Source organism: Mobula birostris, chromosome 4, assembly GCF_030028105.1.
Source record: "Mobula birostris isolate sMobBir1 chromosome 4, sMobBir1.hap1, whole genome shotgun sequence".
Lineage (NCBI taxonomy): Eukaryota > Metazoa > Chordata > Chondrichthyes > Myliobatiformes > Myliobatidae > Mobula > Mobula birostris.
The window spans coordinates 133,475,283-133,496,999 of NC_092373.1; the positions used below are offsets into that span (position 1 = coordinate 133,475,283).

Sequence of the window (21,717 nt, forward strand, 5' to 3'; positions counted from 1 at the left end):
TGCCAGTTGAAAGTACTTGGTCTTTTTCGTCTCATAAGCTTCTTCGACACCATCTTCCCATGGTACTGTCAATTCCACAACATATGCCAGCTTGGCTGTTGTGGACCACAGGACCATGTCTGGCCGGAGTGTTGTAGCCGCAATGTCTGAGGGAAACAAGTCTTTTCTCCCCCAAGTCCACATCCATTTTCCAATCCCGAGCAACCTGCAGAATGCTTACATCTTTTGATGTTATATGGTGCTCTGGAGGTTGACCTGCTGGTACAAATCGTGTGATGTGGACATTTCCTGCCGATGTTTGTGGGACAGCATTTGTGGTGATTCGCCTGTTTTCCAAGATTGATGCCAGCTGTCTGAGAACTTGGTTATGCCGTCAAGTGTACCGCCCCTGGATGAGGCTCGAGGTGCATCCTGTTAAAATGTGCCTTAGTGATGCAGGTGCTTGACAAAGAAAGCAAGCCGGGTCTTCTCCCCACCACTGGTTCAGGTTCTGGGGTGTGGGTAGGAGGTCATAAGTAGCTCTGCTGACAAAACTTAGCCGAGATCCCTCCATCTCCCAGATGTCATGCCAGCTAAGTTTCCTCTTTTCCAGGCTCTCCCAATTAGTCCATTGGCCCTGCTTGGCCATTGAGACGGCCCTGGCGTTTCACTCTGCCTCCTCCTGTCGTCTCAACTCCTCCACCACGAGCCGTCTCTTCTGCACTGATGTTGCCTTGCGCCACTGAGGAGCTTTTGGGACGAGCCCGAGCCGGCTCTCCCATGTTGGACTTGGCCAACCACATCCCTGAAGTGAAGAGCAGACTTAGCAATCTGAACAGCTTCAGATGGGGTCCACTTCCTCCCCGTTGCCACACTGGGGGGGGGGGGCACTGTTCGAATAACAGTATCTTCAGATTCAGTGAGGGTCATGACCAATCTTGCTTTGTTGCATTTGAATTCTTCCACAAGACTTGCAATTGGTAATTCCAATTTGCCATTCCCGTACAGTATAACAGGACTTAAGCACCGTGGAAGTCCAAGCCACTGTTTTACATGTGTGCTAATTACTCTTTTGAGCTTTTCAACCTTGCTGATGGGGATTTCGTACACTAATTAAAGGCCACATGAGTCTTGGGAGTATGCCGAACTGGAAGCACCACAGCTTGAGTTTTCCTGGCAGCCAGGTCTTGTTGATGTGAGCTATGTACATGATGATATCCTTTTTTAGTTGTTTAAACTGCTCAAGGTCCTTGAGCTTAGCATCATACCATCGGCCAAGCTCTTCACTGGCATTTCTGGAACAGTTTGGGACAGGTGTTCCATCAATATGAAATCTTTTATCCGTGACTTGACCTTTGACAATGGAGATGCTTCTGCACTTGCTGGGCTTGATCTTCATCCTCGCCCATGTGAAGTTTTGATGAAGCTTTTCCAGAAGTCTCTTGGTGCAGGGGACAGTTGTCGTCAGTATTGTTATATCGTCCGTATAGGCTCGTATCAGTGGTAACCGTTGACCAAACTGTAGCCCTTTTCCTCCCGCAACCCATTTTGAAGCTCTGATAACGAGCTCCATTGACATAGTAAAGGCCAATGGGGAGATGGTGCACCCCACTATGATGCCTACTTCCAGTGGTTGCCACACTGTGGTGAAGTCTGATGTTGTAAGACAAACTTGCAGATCCTGGAAGTAGTGTTTTACCAGATTTGTTGTTGTTGCAGGCACCTGAAAGAATTCAAAAGCAGTCCACAGTAGAGAATGAGGAACTGATCCATAGGCGTTGGCCGGGTTGAGGAACAAGACATGCAGATCCTTTCTTTCTTTGCCATCTGGATTTGATGCCATATGACGCTGGTATGTTCAGGGCATCCCGAGAAGCCTGCTATGCCAGCCTTTTGCACTGACGTATCAACGAAATGGTTTTGTTTCAGATACTTTTCTTAGTTAGAGCAAGACCTTCCTCTTTGTTAAAATTCTTTTCCTCCAGTTTTATTTCAATGACTCCATTCACCAGGTGGTCCCAAAAACCATGGGCATGGCACAGTAGTTTTGTGCTGTCAAAGTCAATCCTACAGCCATTGCCAATGCAGTGTTCTGATACTGCTGATTTCTCCAGGTAACCCAATGGATAAACCTCCTCTGCTCTTTGATGTGGGTTTCCACTGCACATCCCGTCTGGCCAATATATGCTGTTCTGCATTCACAGGGAATCCGGTAAACGACAGCCAGCCCAAGTTCCAGGTCATCTTTGACCCACATAAGTTGTGTTTTGAGCTTCTTTACAGGTTTGCAGATGATATTAATCCAGTATTTCTTCAGGATCGAGGCGATCCTTCCAGAAACCATTAAAAGACAGGTGGTAAGCAATGGGTTCCTCCTCTTGTTTGGTTTCCTGGTTTTCCCGTCAGCCCTTTTAAGAGCTCCATTGATTCCCTTCTCCTTGTAGACACTCTGTAGGAACATCATGAGTAATCATCTTATTTCCCCAGGGAGACTCTCCAAGTCCAAAAGAGTTTATGTACGGTTAATCAAAGTAGAAGGAACCACTCTACATAGGGAAGCGTGATGGCGGCTGTTAATACTGAGTTACAAGTCCGTGAGAGCAGGTTTCCAATAGACACCATGTGCGAGGCTACCGTCAGTTTGTGTCGTATTAGTGTCCAGGAACAGGAGTCATCCATTCTTCTCTATCTCCATTATAAACTGAATGTTTGGGTGCGTACTGCTCAGATAGTTGTGGAGTGCCTGGAAGAAATGAGACCACACTACGAGGTGTCATCAGCATATCTGAAGCAGCATTTGGGGTGTATGGGCGATGAATTCAGAGCCCTCTCCTCAAAGTCCTCCATTTAGAAATTAGCAACAGATGGTGACAAGGGTGATCCCATGGCCACGCCATCCTTTTGTTCAAAGTAGTTCTACTTAATGAGGAAGTATGTTGATTTAAGGGTGTGTTCAAAAAGGTCACTGGTACCCTTATCAAACCTTGACTGCAGAAGGACCAAACTGTCCTTAATGGGAACTCTCGTGAACAAGGACACCACACCAAACTAAGCATTGTGTCTTCCTGGATCAGCTGGATGTTGGTTATCATTTTTACAAAGTCGATTGAATTCATGATAGGATGCTAACAGCTGTAAGGTAGTGAGTTGGAGAATAGCTCACTGACCAAAGGCCTGAGGGAAAAATTCTCCTTGGGCATCTTAGGGAGCCTGTAAGATCTCGGTGGTACCAGCGCCCAAGGAAGTGTCTTGCATATGTCTACTGGCAGTCCAGATTTCCTCAGTAAAGCAGAGATCATCCTCACATTCGAATCCATGGGATGCTGCTTAGAACTCTGTAGGGGGATCATCCAGAATCTGTTGGACTTTCCTGTGATATTCCTCGGAGAACATCAGGACTGTTGCATTCTCTTTGTCTACTGGTCACCTTGTCGATGCTTTGCCCAGTTTGAATGAGGACAATCCTTTCTGGGTCCAATGGTGGGGTGACTGCAGTTTATTTGGATAGTTTATCATATTTCCTCACCTGCCTTGCAATGTTCCTTCGGGAAACTAGTTCATCTTGGGCAGTGATGGACCTGTCAATGTATTCCTAATCACTAGGAGACAAGAGGGCTGACAATTCCAGCTGAAGAGACAGTAATCTGTTCGCATTGACGTCCACAGAGGATCTCATGTAATGGACACACTCTCTAATCAATGCTTGGCTAGCTCGTTGTAGAATGTGTTTACCCTCCAGAGAAACTACCACAGAATGCAACCTCGCGAACTTCGGGATAACGTCTTTGTCCCGGCCTATTAGAAGAAAGCATAAAGAACAAAGAATAGAAAGCGACAAATATTGTGGTGAACTTCCTCCCCATAGAGATAAGTGAAATAAGACAATTACACATGATGTTCCTACAGAATGGCTACAAGGTGAAGGAAATCAGTCGGGCCCTTAAAAGGGCTGACAGAAAAATCAGGAAACCTAACAACGAGGCACACATCCCTACTGCCTGTCTTGCCTATATTTCAACAGTCTCTGGAAGGATCGTCAAGTTCCTGAAGAAATAACAGATTAATACCATCTATAAACCCATAAGGAAGGTCAAATCACAAAATAGGCAGGTCAAAGATGACCTGGGACTTAAGTCGGTTGGCGTTTCCAAGATTCCCTGTGATTGCAGAACAGCATACTGTATATCGGCCAGATGGGATGCGTGGTGAAAACCCACATCAAGGAGCACAGAAGGTGTATCCATTTGGGTTACCCAGAGAAATTGGTGGTAGCAGAACACTGCTTTGGTAATGGTTGTAGAATTGACTTTGACAGCACAAAACTGTGCCCATGGCTTTTGAGACCGCATGGTAAAGGAAGCCATTGAAATAAAACTAGGGCAAAAGAATTGTAAACAAGGATTAAGGTTTCACTCCAAGTAAGAACTGGAATTTGATTGCAAACGAAGTGGGAGAGCAGCAACCTGGTTGGATGAGGAGTAACCAATCAGGAGGGATGGTCTACAGGGGTATAAATACCACTGAACTAGACTTACCAGGAATCATCTCTGAAAAAGATGGCAGAGTTTGTCATTGAAATGTCTTTTATAATCGATACCTCCACCCGGCTTGAAGCCCAAGAAGAATTTAAACTATAATGTTCTCTCCTGAACTACGGTCAATTGAATTCTTTGGGACCTTTAACCTTATTTTCAGGTCTTCCAGACTTGTTTAATTTTTTTGATATTAAATGGTTAATTACTCTTACTTATCTTTATAAGTTAAACTTGAAAACGCCAAAGTTTTCTCACCACTTTGTAACATACCTGCTTTTTCTCTTTTAGAAACAATGTCTGTAAATATTTTTGACAAATATATAGAAGTTGAGATTTTCATAAAACACATACAAATTAAAAATACACAGTATCAGAACAACATGCTTGCATTACGAGGGAAGAGAAAAGATACAGCAGGATGTTGCCTGAGACAGGATAGGCAGGTTTTGTTTTTTTCTGGAGTGGAAGATGCTGCAGAGTAGTTGATAGAAGTCACACAAAGGACAACATTCAATGGTTCTAGTACTAAGATGAACTTCTCACAAATCTACTTTACTCTTTATTGTCCACCTGTACTGTACTTTCCCTGTAGTTATACTTTATTCTGCATTGTTATTGCTTCATTTTGTATTCTCTCAATGCATTGTGAAATGAATTGTACTGTATGAACAGTATGCAAGACAAGCTTTTCACTGTACCTTAGGACATGTGAGAATAATGAACCAATTCCAAGATTATGACAGACAATAGGAAACCCTTCCTTATAAAAGGTGTGTAAAACTAGAAGTCATGGCTTTAGGGTAAGAGGCAGGAGTTGAAGAGGGGATCTGTGGAAGGCCTTTATCACTCAGTGGGTGGTTGGATTCAGGAACACATTGCCCAAGTGGGTGGAGGCAGATACTCTCACAACAATTAAGGATCGAAGAATTGAATCCCAAACCTCGTTGGACAGAGAAATATTTAAATCATGCTCCCAGGCAGTTCTAATTTTATCAAGGTCACTAACTTATCATGAATAGTAGATATTAAACTTTTACCCAATGGGTTTATACAAAGAAACAAGACCACAACATTTTTTCCAGGCACCTCAGAAAAATTTGGTATTAAAGGGTTAATAAAATGTCTAATTTGAAGATATCTAAGGAAATGAGTATTAGGTAGATTAAACTTTGCAGACACTTGTTCAAAAGTTGCAAAACAATTGTCTATGAAAAGATCTTCAAAACGCCTGATGCTCTTTCTGTACCAATCATGAAATGTTAAGTCTTGCATAGAAAGTCGGAAAAGATGATTATGAAAGATAGGACTAGAGAGGGAGAAACCATAAAGACTAATGTTTTCTGAACTGAGCCCATATTCTCAGAGTATATCTAATGAGAGGATTAACAAGGTTTGGGATTCAATTCTTAAAGTCAGTTAACTCAACCTCTTTATGTGCTCACCAGTGCCTTTTGTAGTTCAAGGTTGTACATAGGGCTCATATGTCTAAAGCCAAATTATCGCAGTTCTATTCTGATATTAGTCCCTTTTCTGACAAGTGTATAGCGGGCAAGGCTTCTCTTATCCGCATGTATTGAGCTTGTCCCAGTTTGGAGAAATTTTGGAGAGATGTCTTTTTAACATTATCCCATAGCCTTAATTGCCATTTAGAACCTAACCCTTTGATTGCTCTTTTTGGCATTTTGGGTGAAGTTGACACGAGTTTGAGTCCGACTAAACGCCGAACATTGTCTTTGGCCTCTCTTTTGGCCAGACGTTTAGTTCTTCTTAGGTGGAGAGATGTTGCCCCACCCACTCATGGTCAATGGCTTAGAGACATTATGTCCTGCTTAGACCTTGAAAAGATTCATTATTCACTTCTTAATTCGGACATAAAGTTCCATAAAGTGTGGAGTCCTTTTCTTGACTATTTTCATAACTCCTCTTTAGATTAAAGGTTTATCTTCCTTTTTCTTTCAGTGATTTAGTCCCTTACAACTAGCTTTCTTTTTTGGTTAATTTTTATGGATTTTTTTATGATGTGAAATATATTATAGTTTAGGTAGGCAATACACTTTTTTTTATATTCACAGCTCTGTGGCGACAAAAGCTCTGATCAACTTTTCTTCATATCGTAATAGTTGGCTTGGAGTGCATAGTGGGAGGGTGGGGTGGAAACTAACTTTATATGATTTTATTTTGGGTGCTTTTTCTTTACTGTTATCAATTGTACATCAGACACATTAGTTTTGCACTGTATAAATCTCCTTTTCATTGGTGGGGTTTTTTGTTCCAATGTAGAAATTCATAATAACAATTAAGGATCTAGAAAAGCACTTGAATAACCAAGGTACAGAAGGATATAGATCAAATGCTGGTAAGCAGGAATAGTAAATATGGTTACTTGATAGTTTAGATTAACATGATAGCCTAAAGACTAATTTCATTGCTCTGTGACTGCATGAAATAGTTCAGTATTATTTATCACAACACAAAAACAATTAACAAGGTAAAACAATGATTACATTTTTCTTTCATGGACATAACAATTATTCAGCTGGACAAGGGTAATGATGCCAGTAACACAGGATTAGAAACTAAGCTTGAGAGTACTAAAGCGTCAATGGAAAGGATACTATGTTTGTGTCTTCAGGCCAGGTTGACGTGTGAGAAGCTAGAGACAAGGGATCAGAGCTGTACAGAAGGTATCTCAAAGCTCTAAGTAAATTTTATTATCAAAGTACATATATGTCACCACATACAACCCTGAGATTAATTTTCCTGTGGGCACACTCAACAAAACTATAGAATAGGAATTTTTACAGGATCAATGGAAGATCAACCAGAGTGTGGAAGACAAACTGTGCAACTGCAAATATAAATAAATAGCAATAAATAAAGAGAACATAATGAGATAAAGAGTCCTGAGGATCTCTAATGATAGATGTTGCTTTCCTACGACAGCGTTTCATATAGATGTGCTCAATAGTTGGGAGGGCTTTACCCGTGATATACCAGGCTGAATCCACTATCTTCTGTATGATTTTCCATTCAAAGGCATTGGTGTTTTCCATACCACGCTGTGATGCAGCCAGTCAATATACTCTCCACTACACAGTTCTAGAAGTTTGTCAAAGTTTTAGATGTCATGCCGAATCTCCACATACTCCTAAGCAGAGACACTGTCGCACTTGCTTCATAATTGTATTTACATGCTGAAGAGAAATTTGTATTTATGGGCAGAGGAATGCATCAACTGCTGTCAACAAAGCAAACAAAAAAGAGGAGGATCAGGGAGCCAGTAAGTTGTGACAAAAAGTGTTTATGGTTCATCCTTGCTCACCAAGACATTTCTGAAACTTTTTTTTTTGCAAAGCATAGCAAGGCCCTGAAGAATAATTTGTTGCCTAGGCAATGAGAGGCAGAAAAAAGTAGTGATACACATACAATCCTGTTCAAGAGTAGGGGGGCAGGAGTAAGGTTTTGGCAAAGGGATGGAAATTGAAAAGTTGAAAAAGGATCCAGGGCAAATCAACAGCCACATTACGGCAAATGAATCCCTTGACAAGTGCATTTCCAGGTAGTAAACTAATTGGGGATGTTTCTTATTTTTCACACTTAAAATTCAGTTTTATATCTGCTAATACCCCAATTATGCTTCTGAAGTACAAAGGTCAAAAGTTAACTATATTTTTAGTATTTGTTTTATTTCAGATTTCAAGCACACACACAATGTTGATTTTGGGGATGCCAGTCTGGTTTTCCAGCAGTTCTGGTAGCTGACACTTCAGGACAAACATCAGGTCAATACTGAGGGACTCCTCCTCTCCAGGCCAAGCTTAAGGCAGCATTGTTACATTGGAACATTGATTGGTAGATTGACAAACAGCCCATGGAAAAAAAATCAATTGACTATTTGCAGGTGTGGTTACTGATGCATAACGGAATGTATTATGACAGTTATATTAACAGACAGGTCACCAAGCCCCTGCAGCCTGCTTTACAATTAAGTATCATTACTAATCTTACTTGCAGTAACATTTCAACTACTTACCAAATTGTTCATCTGATACTGCCTTAGAAATATTTTAAGATTGTTTTCACTGGCCTTTATGGTAGAAAACTATTTTTTTAAAATCATGATTTTTAGAGAAATTCTGCCCATCTTAAATAGACGACCAATTATTTTTAAATTATTACCCCTAGTTTACGCTTCTCCCACAAAAGGACATGTTCTATAATCTCCCTTTTCAAAACCATGCAGGATCTTCTATGCTTCAACCAAATACCCTCTCATTTTTCAAACTCCAGCCACAAACACCGTAAACCTAACCCTTTTGGGCAGATGTCCAGTAAAACTTTTCAGAACTGTTTACAGTGCATTAACATCCTTCCTTAGATGAGAAAATAACATGCACAGTAACCCATTGATGATGCGTGTTTTGTACCTCTTTGAAAACATTTCAAAGCACTTTGCAACCAATGAATTACTATATATATATATCTGGTTCCTGCACCCCCTACCCACCAATCTATGGCACTCATGATTTTTAAATACAAAAATTTAAACCTGAAAATTAAATACAAAACTAGAAACATATCAAACATTACTTAGTGTTTGGCAACTTTATGGACAAGAATTTATATGACACCTTTCACAATCTCAGGAAATTACAAAATATTTTACAACCAATTAACTTTCAGTCCTGTCTCTCATTACATAATCCTACAGATAAAGGTACGAAAAGTATATTTTGATCCAGACAATTGCTTAAAAATCTATCAATGTAATTATAATGCCCAAGTCAGCTTACTATAGAAATTCCATTGGCTTTCTGCTCACTCTGTATAAACATGCTGTACACACAAAGGGATGTTCACCACTTGCCACATGCACAGTATTTTCATGCGTTCTGGCAAAACCAAGCCCCAAGTGCTCCCAAATCAACCAAATTGCTTCATAGCTGCATGCTGTTGCCCAACACCAATACTATCATTTTGGTCTTATAATTAAGACAACAATCACTCGTAAAAGTTACTAGGACACCTCTCGCTTCTTCATTATTGAAGACATCTAGCTCATCAACCAGTGCTCAAACTGTGCTTTACTCAAACGTTTATGTCATCATGTCCACAAATGAGTATTGCCCATTCTAAACTTCCATTCAATTAACAATTCAATCTTAGGTTCCGTTAATTCCATAGAACAGTCAACAGGTCCTCAATGAGCGGAATCAGGATGGTACAGCATGAAAGGGGGCTGATCATGCCACCAATCTGGCGAGCTACACTCACTTGTCCTCTGCCCACAGTACTGAAAATTCTTCCCCTTCAGAACACTACTGCTGAATCTTCAGCCAGCTCAAAGAGTGAACTATTGGGGGTATTCTATAGGCCCCCTGGTAGCAGCAGAGATACAGAGGAGCAGATTGGGAGGCAGATTTTGGAAAGGTGCAAAAGTAACAGGGTTGTTATCATGGGTGACTTTAACTTCCCTAATATTGATTGGCACCTGATTAGTTCCAAGGGTTTAGATGGGGCAGAGTTTGTTAAGTGTGTCCAGGATTCCTGTCACAGTATGTGGACAGGCCAACTAGGGGGAATGCCATACTAGATCCAGTACTAGGTAATGAACCAGGTCAGGTCACAGATCTCTCAATGGGTGAGCATCTGGGGCACAGTGACCACCGCTCCCTGACTTTTAGCATTATCATGGATAAGGATAGAATCAGAGAGGACAGGAAAATTTTTAATTGGGGAAGGGCAAATTATGAGGCTATAAGGCTAGAACTTGCGGGTGTGAATTGGGATAATATTTTTGCAGGGAAATGTACTATGCACATGTGGTCGATGTTTAGAGATCTCTTGCAGGATGTTAGGGATAAATTTGTCCCGGTGAGGAAGATAAAGAATGGTAGAATGAAGGAACCATGGGTGACAAGTGAGGTGGAAAATCTAGTCAGGTGGAAGCAGGAAGCATACATGAGGTTTAGGAAGCAAGGATCAGATGGGTCTATTGAGGAATATAGGGAAGCAAGAAAGGAGCTTAAGAAGGGGCTGAGAAGAGCAAGAAGGGGGCATGAGAAGGCCTTGGCGAGTAGGGTAAAGGAAAACCCCAAGGCATTCTTCAATTATGTGAAGAAAAAAAGGATGACAGGAGTGAAGGTAGGACCGTTTAGAGATAAAGGTGGGAAGATGTGCCTGGAGGCTGTGGAAGTGAGTGAGGTCCTCAATGAATACTTCTCTTCTGTATTCACCAATGAGAGGGAACTTGATGGTGAGGACAGTATGAGTGAGGTTGATGCTCTGGAGCATGTTGATATTAAGGGAGAGGTGGTGTTGGAGTTGTTAAAATATATTTGGACAGTTAAGTTCCCGGGGCCTGATGGAATATTCCCCAGGCTGCTCCACGAGGCAAGGGAAGAGATTCCTGAGCCTCTGGCTAGGATCTTTATGTCCTCGTTGTCCATGGGAATGGTACCGGAGGATTGGAGGGAGGCAAATGTTGTCCCCTTGTTCAAAAAAGGTAGTAGGGATAGTCCGGGTAATTATAGACCAGTGAGCCTTACGCCTGTGGTGGGAAAGCTGTTGGAAAAGATTCTTAGAGATAGGATCTATGTGCATTTGGAGAAACATGATCTGATCAGGGACAGTCAGCCTGGCTTTGTGAAGGGCAGATCGTGTCTAACAAGCCTGATAGAGTTCTTTGAGGAGGTGACCAGGCATATAGATGAGGGTAGTGCAGTGGATGTGATCTATATGGATTTTGGTAAGGCATTTGACAAGGTTCCACACGGTAGCCTTATTCAGAAGGTCAGAAGGCATGGGATCCAGGGAAGTTTGGCCAGGTGGATTCAGAATTGGCTTGCCTGCAGAAGGCAGAGGGTGGTGGTGGAGTGAGTACGTTCAGATTGGAGGATTGTGACTAGTGGTGTCCCACAAGGATCTGTTCTGGGACCTCTACTTTTCGTGATTTTTATTAACGACCTGGATGTTGGGGTAGAAGGGTGGGTTGGCAAGTTTGCAGACGACACAAAGGTTGGTGGTGTTGTAGGTAGTGTAGAGGATTGTTGAAGACTGCAGAGAGACATTGATAGGATGCAGAAGTGGCAGATGGAGTTCAACCCAGAGAAGTGTGAAGTGGTACACTTTGGAAGGACAAACTCCAAGGCAGAGTACAAAGTAAATGGCAGGATACTTGGCAGTGTGGAGGAGCAGAGGGATCTGGGGGTACATGTCCACAGATCCCTGAAAGTTGCCTCACAGTTAGATAGGGTAGTTAAGGAAGCTTATGGGGTGTTAGCTTTCATAAGTCGAGGGATAGAGTTTAAGAGTCGCGATGTAATGATGCAGCTCTATAAAACTCTGGTTAGGCCACACCTGGAGTACTGTGGCCAGTTCTGGTCGCCTCTCTATAGGAAGGATGCAGAAGCATTGGAAAGGGTACAGAGGAGATTTACCAGGATGCTGCCTGGTTTAGAGAGTATGCATTACGATCAGAGATTAAGGGAGCTAGGGTTTTACTCTTTGGAGAGGAGGAGGATGAGAGGAGACATGATAGAGGTGTACAAGATAATAAGAGGAATAGTTAGAATGGATAGCCAGCACCTCTTCCCCAGGGCACCGCTGCTCAATACAAGAGGACGTGGCTTTAAGGTAAGGGATGGGAAGTTCAAGGGGGATATTCGAGGAAGGTTTTTTACTCAGAGTGGTTGGTGCATGGAATGCACTGCCCAAGTCAGTGGTGGAGGCAGATACACTAGTGAAGTTTAAGAGACTACAAGACAGGTGTATGGAGGAATTTAAGGTGGGGGGTTATATGGGAGGCAGGGTTTGAGGGTTGGTACAACATTGTGGGCCGAAGGGCCTGTACTGTGCTGTACTATTCTATGTACTATGTTCTATGAACTCCAACCTGAAGAATTACGTGAAAATCATTTTCTTCTTGCTAGTATTGCTTCTTTTGCAAAACATTTATGTCAAAGCACTTTTAACTCAGTCTAGTTATTGTATTTCCCTGCTCCCTCACTATCCCCCACTGGTGTGAAGTGAGTGTGCAAATTAAATACTGGAATCTTACTGAAATCAGATTTTGCTTTCAAAAACCCATGAAACTTAGCTGGATTTTTTTTTTTTTTTTTTTTTTAAACATGATCCGGTATTTCTTCATTTTATATTTCAGCACTTTCCATACTAGTGATGTTAAGGCTACAAATTAGTAACCCTGATTTTATCTTTCCCTTCCTTTTTCCCCAATAGCACAGTCACATTTGTGACCTTCCAATGTTCAAGAATTGAACCTGAATCTATTAAATTTAACAATGTGATACCACTCTGTTAACTTCTTTGCGATACAGAAAATCAGAATCCTAGAATCCAACTTTTCAGTTTCACCATCTTATTCAGCATCCGAGTTTAATTAATACAAATTTTCTTCAGTTTCCCATTCTTACTGGACTCTTAGTTTTTAGTACTTCTGAAAAATAACTGAAAATCAATTAGTTTAACCTTGTTGGTGGAAAGCATCCTGGAAACAATGATCAGGAATGGAATTAGCAGTCAATTAAACAAATAAGACCACAAGACATAGGAAGAGGATTAGGCGATTCAGCCATCACGTCTACTCCACTATTCCAATCTGGCTGATTTATTATTTCTCTTAATCCCATTTTTCTGCCTTCCATAACCTTTGATGCACTGACTAACCAAGAACCTACCAACCTCTGTTTTAAATATACTCAATGGTTTGGCCTTCACGCCGTCCTTGGCAATAAATTCCACAGGCTGACCACCCATTGGCTAAAGAAATTCCTCCGTGATTCAGTTCTAAATGGACAACTCTCTATTCTGAGGATGTGCCCTCTGGTTCAAGACTCACCCACTACAGGAAACACACTCTCTACGTCCACTCTAGGCCTTTCAATATTCAATAGGTCTCAATGCAAAATCTCCTCATTCTTCTAAACTCCAGCGAGTACGAGCCCAGAGCAATCAAACGTTCCTCATACATCAACCCTTTCATTCCTGGAAACATTCTTGTGAACCTCCTCTGGAGCCTCTCTAACGCCAGCACACCTTTTCTTACATAAGAGACCAAAAGCTGCTCAAAATACTACAAATGCAGTCTGACCAATGCCTTACAAGGCCACAGCAGTATATCCTTGCTCTTATATTCTAGGCATCTCAAAATGAATGCTAAAATTTAATTTGTCTTCCTTCCCACCACTCAACCGGCAGGTTTGAGTGCATTGATGAGAGAAAGCCTGCAATGATTTGGTGACAGATGAAATTTAATGTTATTTAATGTAAATTTCTACATCTTTATAAATGAGAGATGATAAGAATCAAAAGGAACAATATAAAGGACACAATTCTAAAAATGCTTTAAGAACAAAGATCCAGGTATATATATCCACTTAATGACCTTAATTTAAAAAAGCAAGGTCTTGGTGAGGCATATCAGGATGGACTTAAAGAAAGTCATACTTCACTCATTTACCAAGTCCTTTGAAAGTGTGGTGGAATAGATGCAGGAGCTTCAATGATACAGGTATTTTATTGCCACGTATACCATGATACAGTGAAAAGCTGTTTTGCATACTGTTTATACAGAGCACATAGTGCACTGAGCTAGATAAGGCAAAACAATAACAATACAGAACAAAAGCGACTGAAAAAGTGCAGTGCGGGTAAATGATAAAGTGCAAGATCATCAAGAGTGAGACTGTGAGGCCAAGGATCCATCTTATCGTACAAGAGGTCCGTTCAAGAGTTTGACAACAATGGAATAAAAGCTGCCCTCGAGTCTAGTGGCATGCACTTTAAGGCTTTTGTATCTTCTGCCTGATGGGAGTGGGGAGAAGAGAGAATGACTAGGCTAGGTAGGGTCTTGCAATTATGCTAGCTGCTTTACTGAGGCAATAATATAGAGTCCACAGAGCAGTGGCTGGTTCCCATGATGCACTTCTTCCAGTCAAGTTAATGCTAGGCTAGTCTTCTAAGACGTGGCTCAGGTTTAGTTGTTCCTAAGGTTCGTGGGGATGTTTGGGCAACTGAGAGGAGAGCCAGGGTCAGGTTAGGGTTTCAGAATAGGGATGAGGGAAGTCAGAAGTCAGGCCAGACTCTAGGTCTCCTCTCCAGTTTCGAAGGCCAAAGACATGGACATGTGATGAAGCACATTCGTTATCAAATGGCAGGCCAGCAGACCAGTGAGGACAAGGGATGCTGTCCCTCACCAGCCCAGGTTAGTGAGTCATCAACAGGTCCTGGGATCAGAGTTCTATGCAGGCAGCAGGCACGAAGGCCATTGGACCCCTGGTATATGGATTTGCAAGACTGGAGGTCAAGGCCTAGTGTTTAGGATCCTGTCATCAGCGAGTATGGAGTTCAAAATCCTCATTCATAATCATTGGACAGTCCTAGGATCGATACTGAAGATCGAAGGTTAATCCGAAGTCCAAAGTCAAGGCCCAATGGCCGAAGCCCCATCCCCACCCCAGTCTGAGAATCCACTAGGGAATTCAAAGACCAATGTCTGCAAATCTGAGAGTCCAACGGAGACTGGAAGCTGAAGACTGGAGACTGCCTGTCCTGGGGTTAGAGAACTTTGTACGTGAGTGGGAGGGAGGAACATGGCTTGTTTTACTGTTGTTGTTTTGATGCTTGTCATGTTTTGTTGGATATTTTTTTTTCCCATTCTGAGTTATTCTGCCAAGCACTGTGAGCATACTACGGGTCTGGAATACAAGGCAACACATCTTTGGAATGCCCCCCAGCACATCCACAGGTGGTGTTGATTCTTAATGCAAACAACACATTTCACTATTTTCACGTACATGTGATAATCTGAATCTGAACTGCAAGATTTTCAAACTTAACAGTCATCGTAAATGAAGGTTGAGCACATGGATGGGGGCTGGGGGTGAATATACCAGGACAGCAGAAATATTGCTTAACATTCATAAATCAAAAAATAAGGAGAAATTGGTCTTAAGCTGGCACACTGTCGCAAATGTTCCAAGTTTGCTGATGTTGCAAATCTAACTGGGATTGCAAGATGGCAAGAGGATACAGGTAGGTGTGTGAGTGTGTGAGTGTGTGAGAGTGTGAGAGTGTGAGAGAGAGAGAACGAGAACAAGGCATGCGGAATATAATGTGGAAAAATGTGTAGTCATCCAACTTCACTTGCAAAGCAGAAAAGCTGAGTATTTTCAGAATCAGGTTTAATATCGCTGGCATAGTATATGTAATGAAATTTGTTGCTTTGCAGCAGCACAATACATTACTGTAATAAAAACTATCATTGAAGTATATATAAAAAATGTTAACAAGCAGTGCAAAAAGAGGGGAAAATACTGAGGAAGTGTTCATGGTTCATCGCCCATTCGGAAATTGGAAGTCAGAGAGGAAGAAGCTGCTCCTAAAACATTGAGCATGCGTATGCAAACTCCTGAACATCCTTCTTGATGGTAGCAAAGAGAAGGCAGCATGTCCTGGGTGAGGGAGGCCGTTAAATATGGATGCAGCCTTTCTGAGGCATCACCTTTTGAAGGTTCCCTGGATGCTGAGAAGCTAATGGAGTTTAAAGCTTTCTGCAGCCTTTCCCAATCCTATGCAGGGGCACAACCAGTTAGAATACTCTCCACAGTACATCTGTAGGAAATTTGCAAGTATCTTTTGTGTCATATCAATTCTCCTCAAACTCTTAATAAAATATAACCACTGTCATGTCACCTTTGTAACTGCATCAACATGTCGGCCAAAGATAGATTCTTAAAGATTGTGATACCCTGGAACTTGAAACTGCTCACCCTTTCCACTGCTAACCCTTCAATGAGCACTGGGGTGTCTCCCCTCGACTTAACCTTCCTGAAGTCCACAATTAATTTCTTGGTCTTACTGACACTGAGTGCAATGTTGTTGCCACGATACCACATACCAGCTGATCTATCTACCTGTACACCACCTCATCATCATCTGAAATTCTGCCAACAATAGCTGTATCATCAGCAAATTTATAGATGGTTTGAGCTGTGCCTAGCTACAGTAGCAGGAGTAGAGCAATGGACTAAGCATGCATTCCTGAGGTGCACCAGTGTTGATCGACAGCAAGGAGGAGTTATTTCCCATTTGCACACAGTGTGCTCTTCCGGGAAGGAAGTCAAGTTGCAGACAGAGGTACAGAGGCCTAAGTTTTAAAGCTTTTTGATTAGAACTAAGAGTATGATTGTTTTCAACATTGAGCTGCAGTCAATAAACAGCAGCCTAACTCAAGCATTACTATTGTCCAGGCTAACTGGACAGCCAGTGAGATTTCATCTGCTGCACACCCATTGTGGTGGTAGACAAATTGCAGCCGATCCACATCCTTATTTAGACAGGAATTCAATCCAGCCATGACCAGCCTCTCAAAACACTTCGTCACAGTAGATGCGAGTCCCACTGGGTGATAATTGTTGAGGCAGCTGAACCTGCTCTTCTTGAGCAATAGTAGGATTTTTCAAGAGAATGTAAAACATTGAACTTTAAGGTACCAGATCATCCCTGTTCACAGGTGAAATAAAGCCAATACATAGGTGCAGCAAGTCAAATACAAAGCAAATGGCATGTTGGTGTTTTTATGAAAGGGTTTAAGTACACGAGTCAAGAAGTCTTTCTGTAGTTATATAGGATCTAAGCAAGATCACACACGGTGTACTCTATATAGCATTGGGCTAATCTAAATAAGGATATACTTGCCAAACAGAAAGTAAAACCAAGCTTCATTATACTTTATGGCTTCTAACATAGCTTGTTTTTCATACTAAGAAACGAAGTCAAGGCCTGTATTCTCCAGAGTTCAGATGACAAATCTGATTGAAGCAAGTCTGTAGAAGGCTCACTAGGGTGAGCTTGTCCCCTATCCAAGGAGTCGAGTACAAGCAGTCACAGTCTCAGAATAAGAGAAAGGCCACAAGATGAGAAATTTCTTTTTTCAGGTCTGTAACCGCTACATCTCATCCACATTTGCTTGATTGTCTGAAAGTTCAACATCTCATTCCAGCATTCTTTTTGACAAATGACAAGCACAAATTTGAGTCTCACTATTTAGACAGCACATCAGGATCATGAACAGTGCAACTTAACATATAATGGATGTCCACATTACTGCAACTAACGTAGCCAAAAAATGCATCCACATTGCAGGTATACCCTAATAAATAATATACCCTCCCTTAATGTCACCCATGCTTCAACATGAACTCCATTTGCATGCTTACAGTTGGGATTCACAAATTTTAAGAAGTTATAATGTAGATATCATATTGCAGTTTCAACATTTTGCTCTTTCAGTTGTTACCCAAATACTGTGCAACAATACTTAAGTAAATTAATACTCCTAGCTAACATGTCACATTAGCAAAAGAGTATCAAATCATTAAACGATATAACTCTTATTTAGCCTCAGTTAGCTATATTTTGACTGATATTTGTTCAGAACAGGTAACAAGGGAGATTTCAGCACATTCTTCATAATTTGTGTTGCTGTATCAATCCAGGGATTTATCCTACCCCCAAAAAGAAATAATTAATTGCAGGGAAGTACTGAAAAATTTGCATTGAGCAAAATCAATTCAAAACCCAAAACAAAATAAAATTACTATGGCACAAAGAAATTCTCAAACATGCAATTATATTACACATTTCAAAATATTGGCATAAAGGTGCCACGTGCCACAAAATGTTGAATCAATGCACAGTGGTTATCAGGCAAATAATGGAGAGATTTGAACTGACAGTCCAGTTCAAAGCTCACCATAGTCTACTAAATTTAAAACAAATTAGAATTTAAAAGAAAATTAGCTATTAATAATGATGACCACATAACTTCAGGAGTGTTACAAGAAACTATTTGGTTCACCAATGCCCTTAGGCAGAGTGCATGGTCTTTTCTCTATATGACAGTAGACCAACAGCAACGTAACAAACTCTGAAATGGCCTAGTAAACCACTCATTCAAGAATTAGCAAGTGATTACTCTGACAGCAACATGATAAAAACTAAAAATCCATGAAAAAAATAAAAACTTAACACTTAGCAATCTGATCACCTTCCTTTTCAGACTGGACCTACACGTAACAACCCGATATTACCTACTTTCAATAAACTGAAGACTTGCACATCGTGGTGCGATTTGGAATTTCACTTCCGCGTCTATAGTCCCCACAGACCTCAGCACGATGCCAAGGACAAGACCTTATTTAGCACGCGACCCATCCTTCAAACACCCAAAGAATGCAACTGGTGAACTCAATTAACAAAAAAATAAGCGTTGTACAATTCCTCATCTCGCTGCGCTATGCAACAAGCAAGCGTCTGCGTAAGGCTCCTCCAAAACTTTCCAACGCGAATATTTCATTAGCACAAGCGAATAACCAAAATAAAGCACAGCAGGTGCCTACGTTTTCAATTGGAAATGTAAACATGGAAGTAATGCATGTAGTAAACGTCCAAGTGATTAACTGCGTGACCAATTGAGGCTGTCGGGGAGGGGGGAGGGGGTCATACTCTCTTACCAGGTTAAATATGGTTTCCACGATGTCTCGGTTGGTTACTTCGCCGGCCTTTAAGAGACTTGTCAACACCGCGAATTTCATCCTGATCCCTCGAATAGGTAGAGAAGGGTTGAGGCCCAGGGAAGCAGCTGCGTCGGCACCTGATGAGGTGTTCCTGCTGGTGTGGGGAACAGTGACTTGCCTCTCGTCCACTGTCTGCTGCCCGGGCACGGCTGCAAGTGTCGACTGGCCTCCCCTGCCGTCGGCAGGCTGTGGATTGCCGAACACATTCGACATGACGATCTACTCAAAGAACAGGTAGGCAAACGGATGAAGGGAGACGACTGGAGACTGCCACCGACGAACAACTTAACGGCGCACGGCGAGCCGAGCTCGGCTACTGCCCCAAGACTGCTCTGCTGCGCTCTCCGTCTGTCCCGAGCCGGGCCCACTCACTCGCTCTCCACTCGGGCACCTCACGGCTCTGATGCTCATACACGCTCCGGGTCAGATAGTTTTTTTAAAAAAAACAAAGTTAAAAAGAAGCTCCGGGGACGAAACGGACAGATTCTCTTCCTAGTTCCTCAGCCTAGCGCCGCCATGACAGCGTCAAACCATCGGCTCCAGCTTCCGACGACGCGCTCGAGGTAAACGCGCGCGGGGAGGGAGGGAGTGCGCCTGCGCACGGGGTGTGGATTGGCTGGCCGGCGGTTCAGGTGTTCCGACAGGTAAAGATGGAGGTGAGTGTTGGGGGTGGGGGTTGGGCGCTGGAGGTGGAAGCTGAAGGACTGCAAGGACAGAGGGGATGTGAGAGCAGAGCCCGGCGAGTGAACAGGAAAGATAAGACTAGGGAAGGACCGTGGCCGTGAAGTCACTCGCAGCGCCATCTGCTGCGCTGGGAGACTTTCCAATCATAGACTCAATTTGGATAGTCAAGTTAGCTCCAATTGCATAGGCAAATGTTTTGCTTTTGCTCGTATTTGAAATGCGAACTTCAAAAAAAAATCAGAAAGGTGATCCATTTTCCAGCTGGCAGTATCAATGAAGAAAAAGGAGTTTGAAGTTTCGGGTTTGGGGGTCATTCATCAGAGGTGGTTTGAAGGACTTTGAGAGGAAGGTTGTTGGATGACATTTAGAAACAACATTTCGACTTCAGTAACAAATTCAACATTAAGATAGTGGGAGCCAATGCATATCAACGAAATAAGCGGAAATAAGAGGGAATGTAGAATTGGATGAGCAGAATTTTACAGTGACAAGTAGGCCAGATAATTGGAGGTAATAAAAGTGTAGTAGCACTTTATACAACATACCTAGATGGTCTTAATTCATAGTAAACCCAAAATACTAACTTCTGCTTTTTACCCCCACAGGAGTTTATTTCGATTGAAAGTACTTTTATTGTCAAAGTATATATGCAGTATACAACCCCAAGATTCGTCTTCCCCCCCCGCCCCACCCCGACAAACACGAAACAGAGAAAACCACGGAACCTGTTCAAAGAAAAACATCACCCCCCCACACACACACACACACACACACAACAAATTGTGCAAACAGCAACAAAAAAGAGCAAAAAAACACAAAATCAAATAAGTCTAGATATATTCAGTTCAGCTCAGTGTTCGTTATCTGCAGACCACCCCGATTCAAAATCACCAAAAATAGCAACAGAAGAGAGTGACCAGAAACACGTCATAACATGAACTACAGAGTCCAACCCACAAACCGTGTTGATCAAACCTTGCCCTAGACCCAGAACACTGGCACCATCAAAGGAGAGGGGGACCATCAAACGGAGGACCATCTCCAGCGGAGAGGGAGAGAGAGACTGAGACTGACTGTCACACACAGACACCTTCTCCGGCAGCAAAGTGAGAGGCTGTTAGATGTAAATTAACACCCCCTCGCCTTTTGCACTTGCCTCAATGATTTCAATCTTCCTTGGCATTTTAATGGGCAAAATCGATGAGAAATGGAGTCGATCATGGGCTTGCAACCCGTCTCCAGGCTTCTGGGCCTCATGGAATACCCTCAGAAACAGACATCAGGTTCACGCCAGCTCCCAGGGGAGCAATTCCATTCATCTCATTACTCTTTCCTTGTTGCCCTGTTCTCCAGTGACATTCTCTCACATATACCCATTGTCTCCCCTTTGACTCGTCACCATTTTCCTATAGTAAGGGGTAATTTTTGGGATGTGGGAGGAAATTAAAACAGTCAGAGGAAACCCATACAGTCGCAAAAAGAATGCAAATTCAGTCCCGCAGTTGTGAAGCAACAGCATTGATGCACACTAGTCTCTAGCCTTATTCAGTAACATGGATTAATATTTTAAAATCTTGAATCTATTGTGAATATCCTTCGTGATTAAATCTTCCCAACCCTCATGTGGAAAGTTCACTGAAAACTCACTATCTCTGAGTGAAAAATTATTCTCCTAACCTTCTGTCATAAATGCTCGAACCTGTATTTTGAGACTGATCCCTAAACATCCAACCTGAGGAAACATTATCATTGTGTCTGCTGCCAAGCCTGATATGAATTTTGTATGTTTCATTGAAATCCCCTCTCATTTTTACTAAACTAAATTGAGTATAAGCTTAATACACCTAATCTCTCTTTGTACAACCACGCCATAACAAACATACAGATTAAGAGAAGGAGTCATCTAATTTACTGCTTGAGCT

The 21,717-nt window shown here is 42.1% G+C and overlaps 1 protein-coding gene across 2 annotated transcripts in view; it reads right to left on the reverse strand.

Annotated features, from left to right (window-relative positions):
* The window catches only part of lrba (LPS-responsive vesicle trafficking, beach and anchor containing), an 803,145-nt gene extending 783,313 nt beyond the window's left edge, over nucleotides 1-19,832 (reverse strand). For both annotated transcript variants that reach the window (XM_072256051.1, XM_072256050.1), the window contains exon 1: nucleotides 19,049-19,832. In XM_072256051.1, the coding sequence (XP_072112152.1) occupies nucleotides 19,049-19,324 (276 nt within the window). In that variant the 5' untranslated portion in view covers nucleotides 19,325-19,832. The remainder of the gene's footprint in view (nucleotides 1-19,048) is intronic.
* Nucleotides 19,833-21,717: the final 1,885 nt, after the last annotated feature.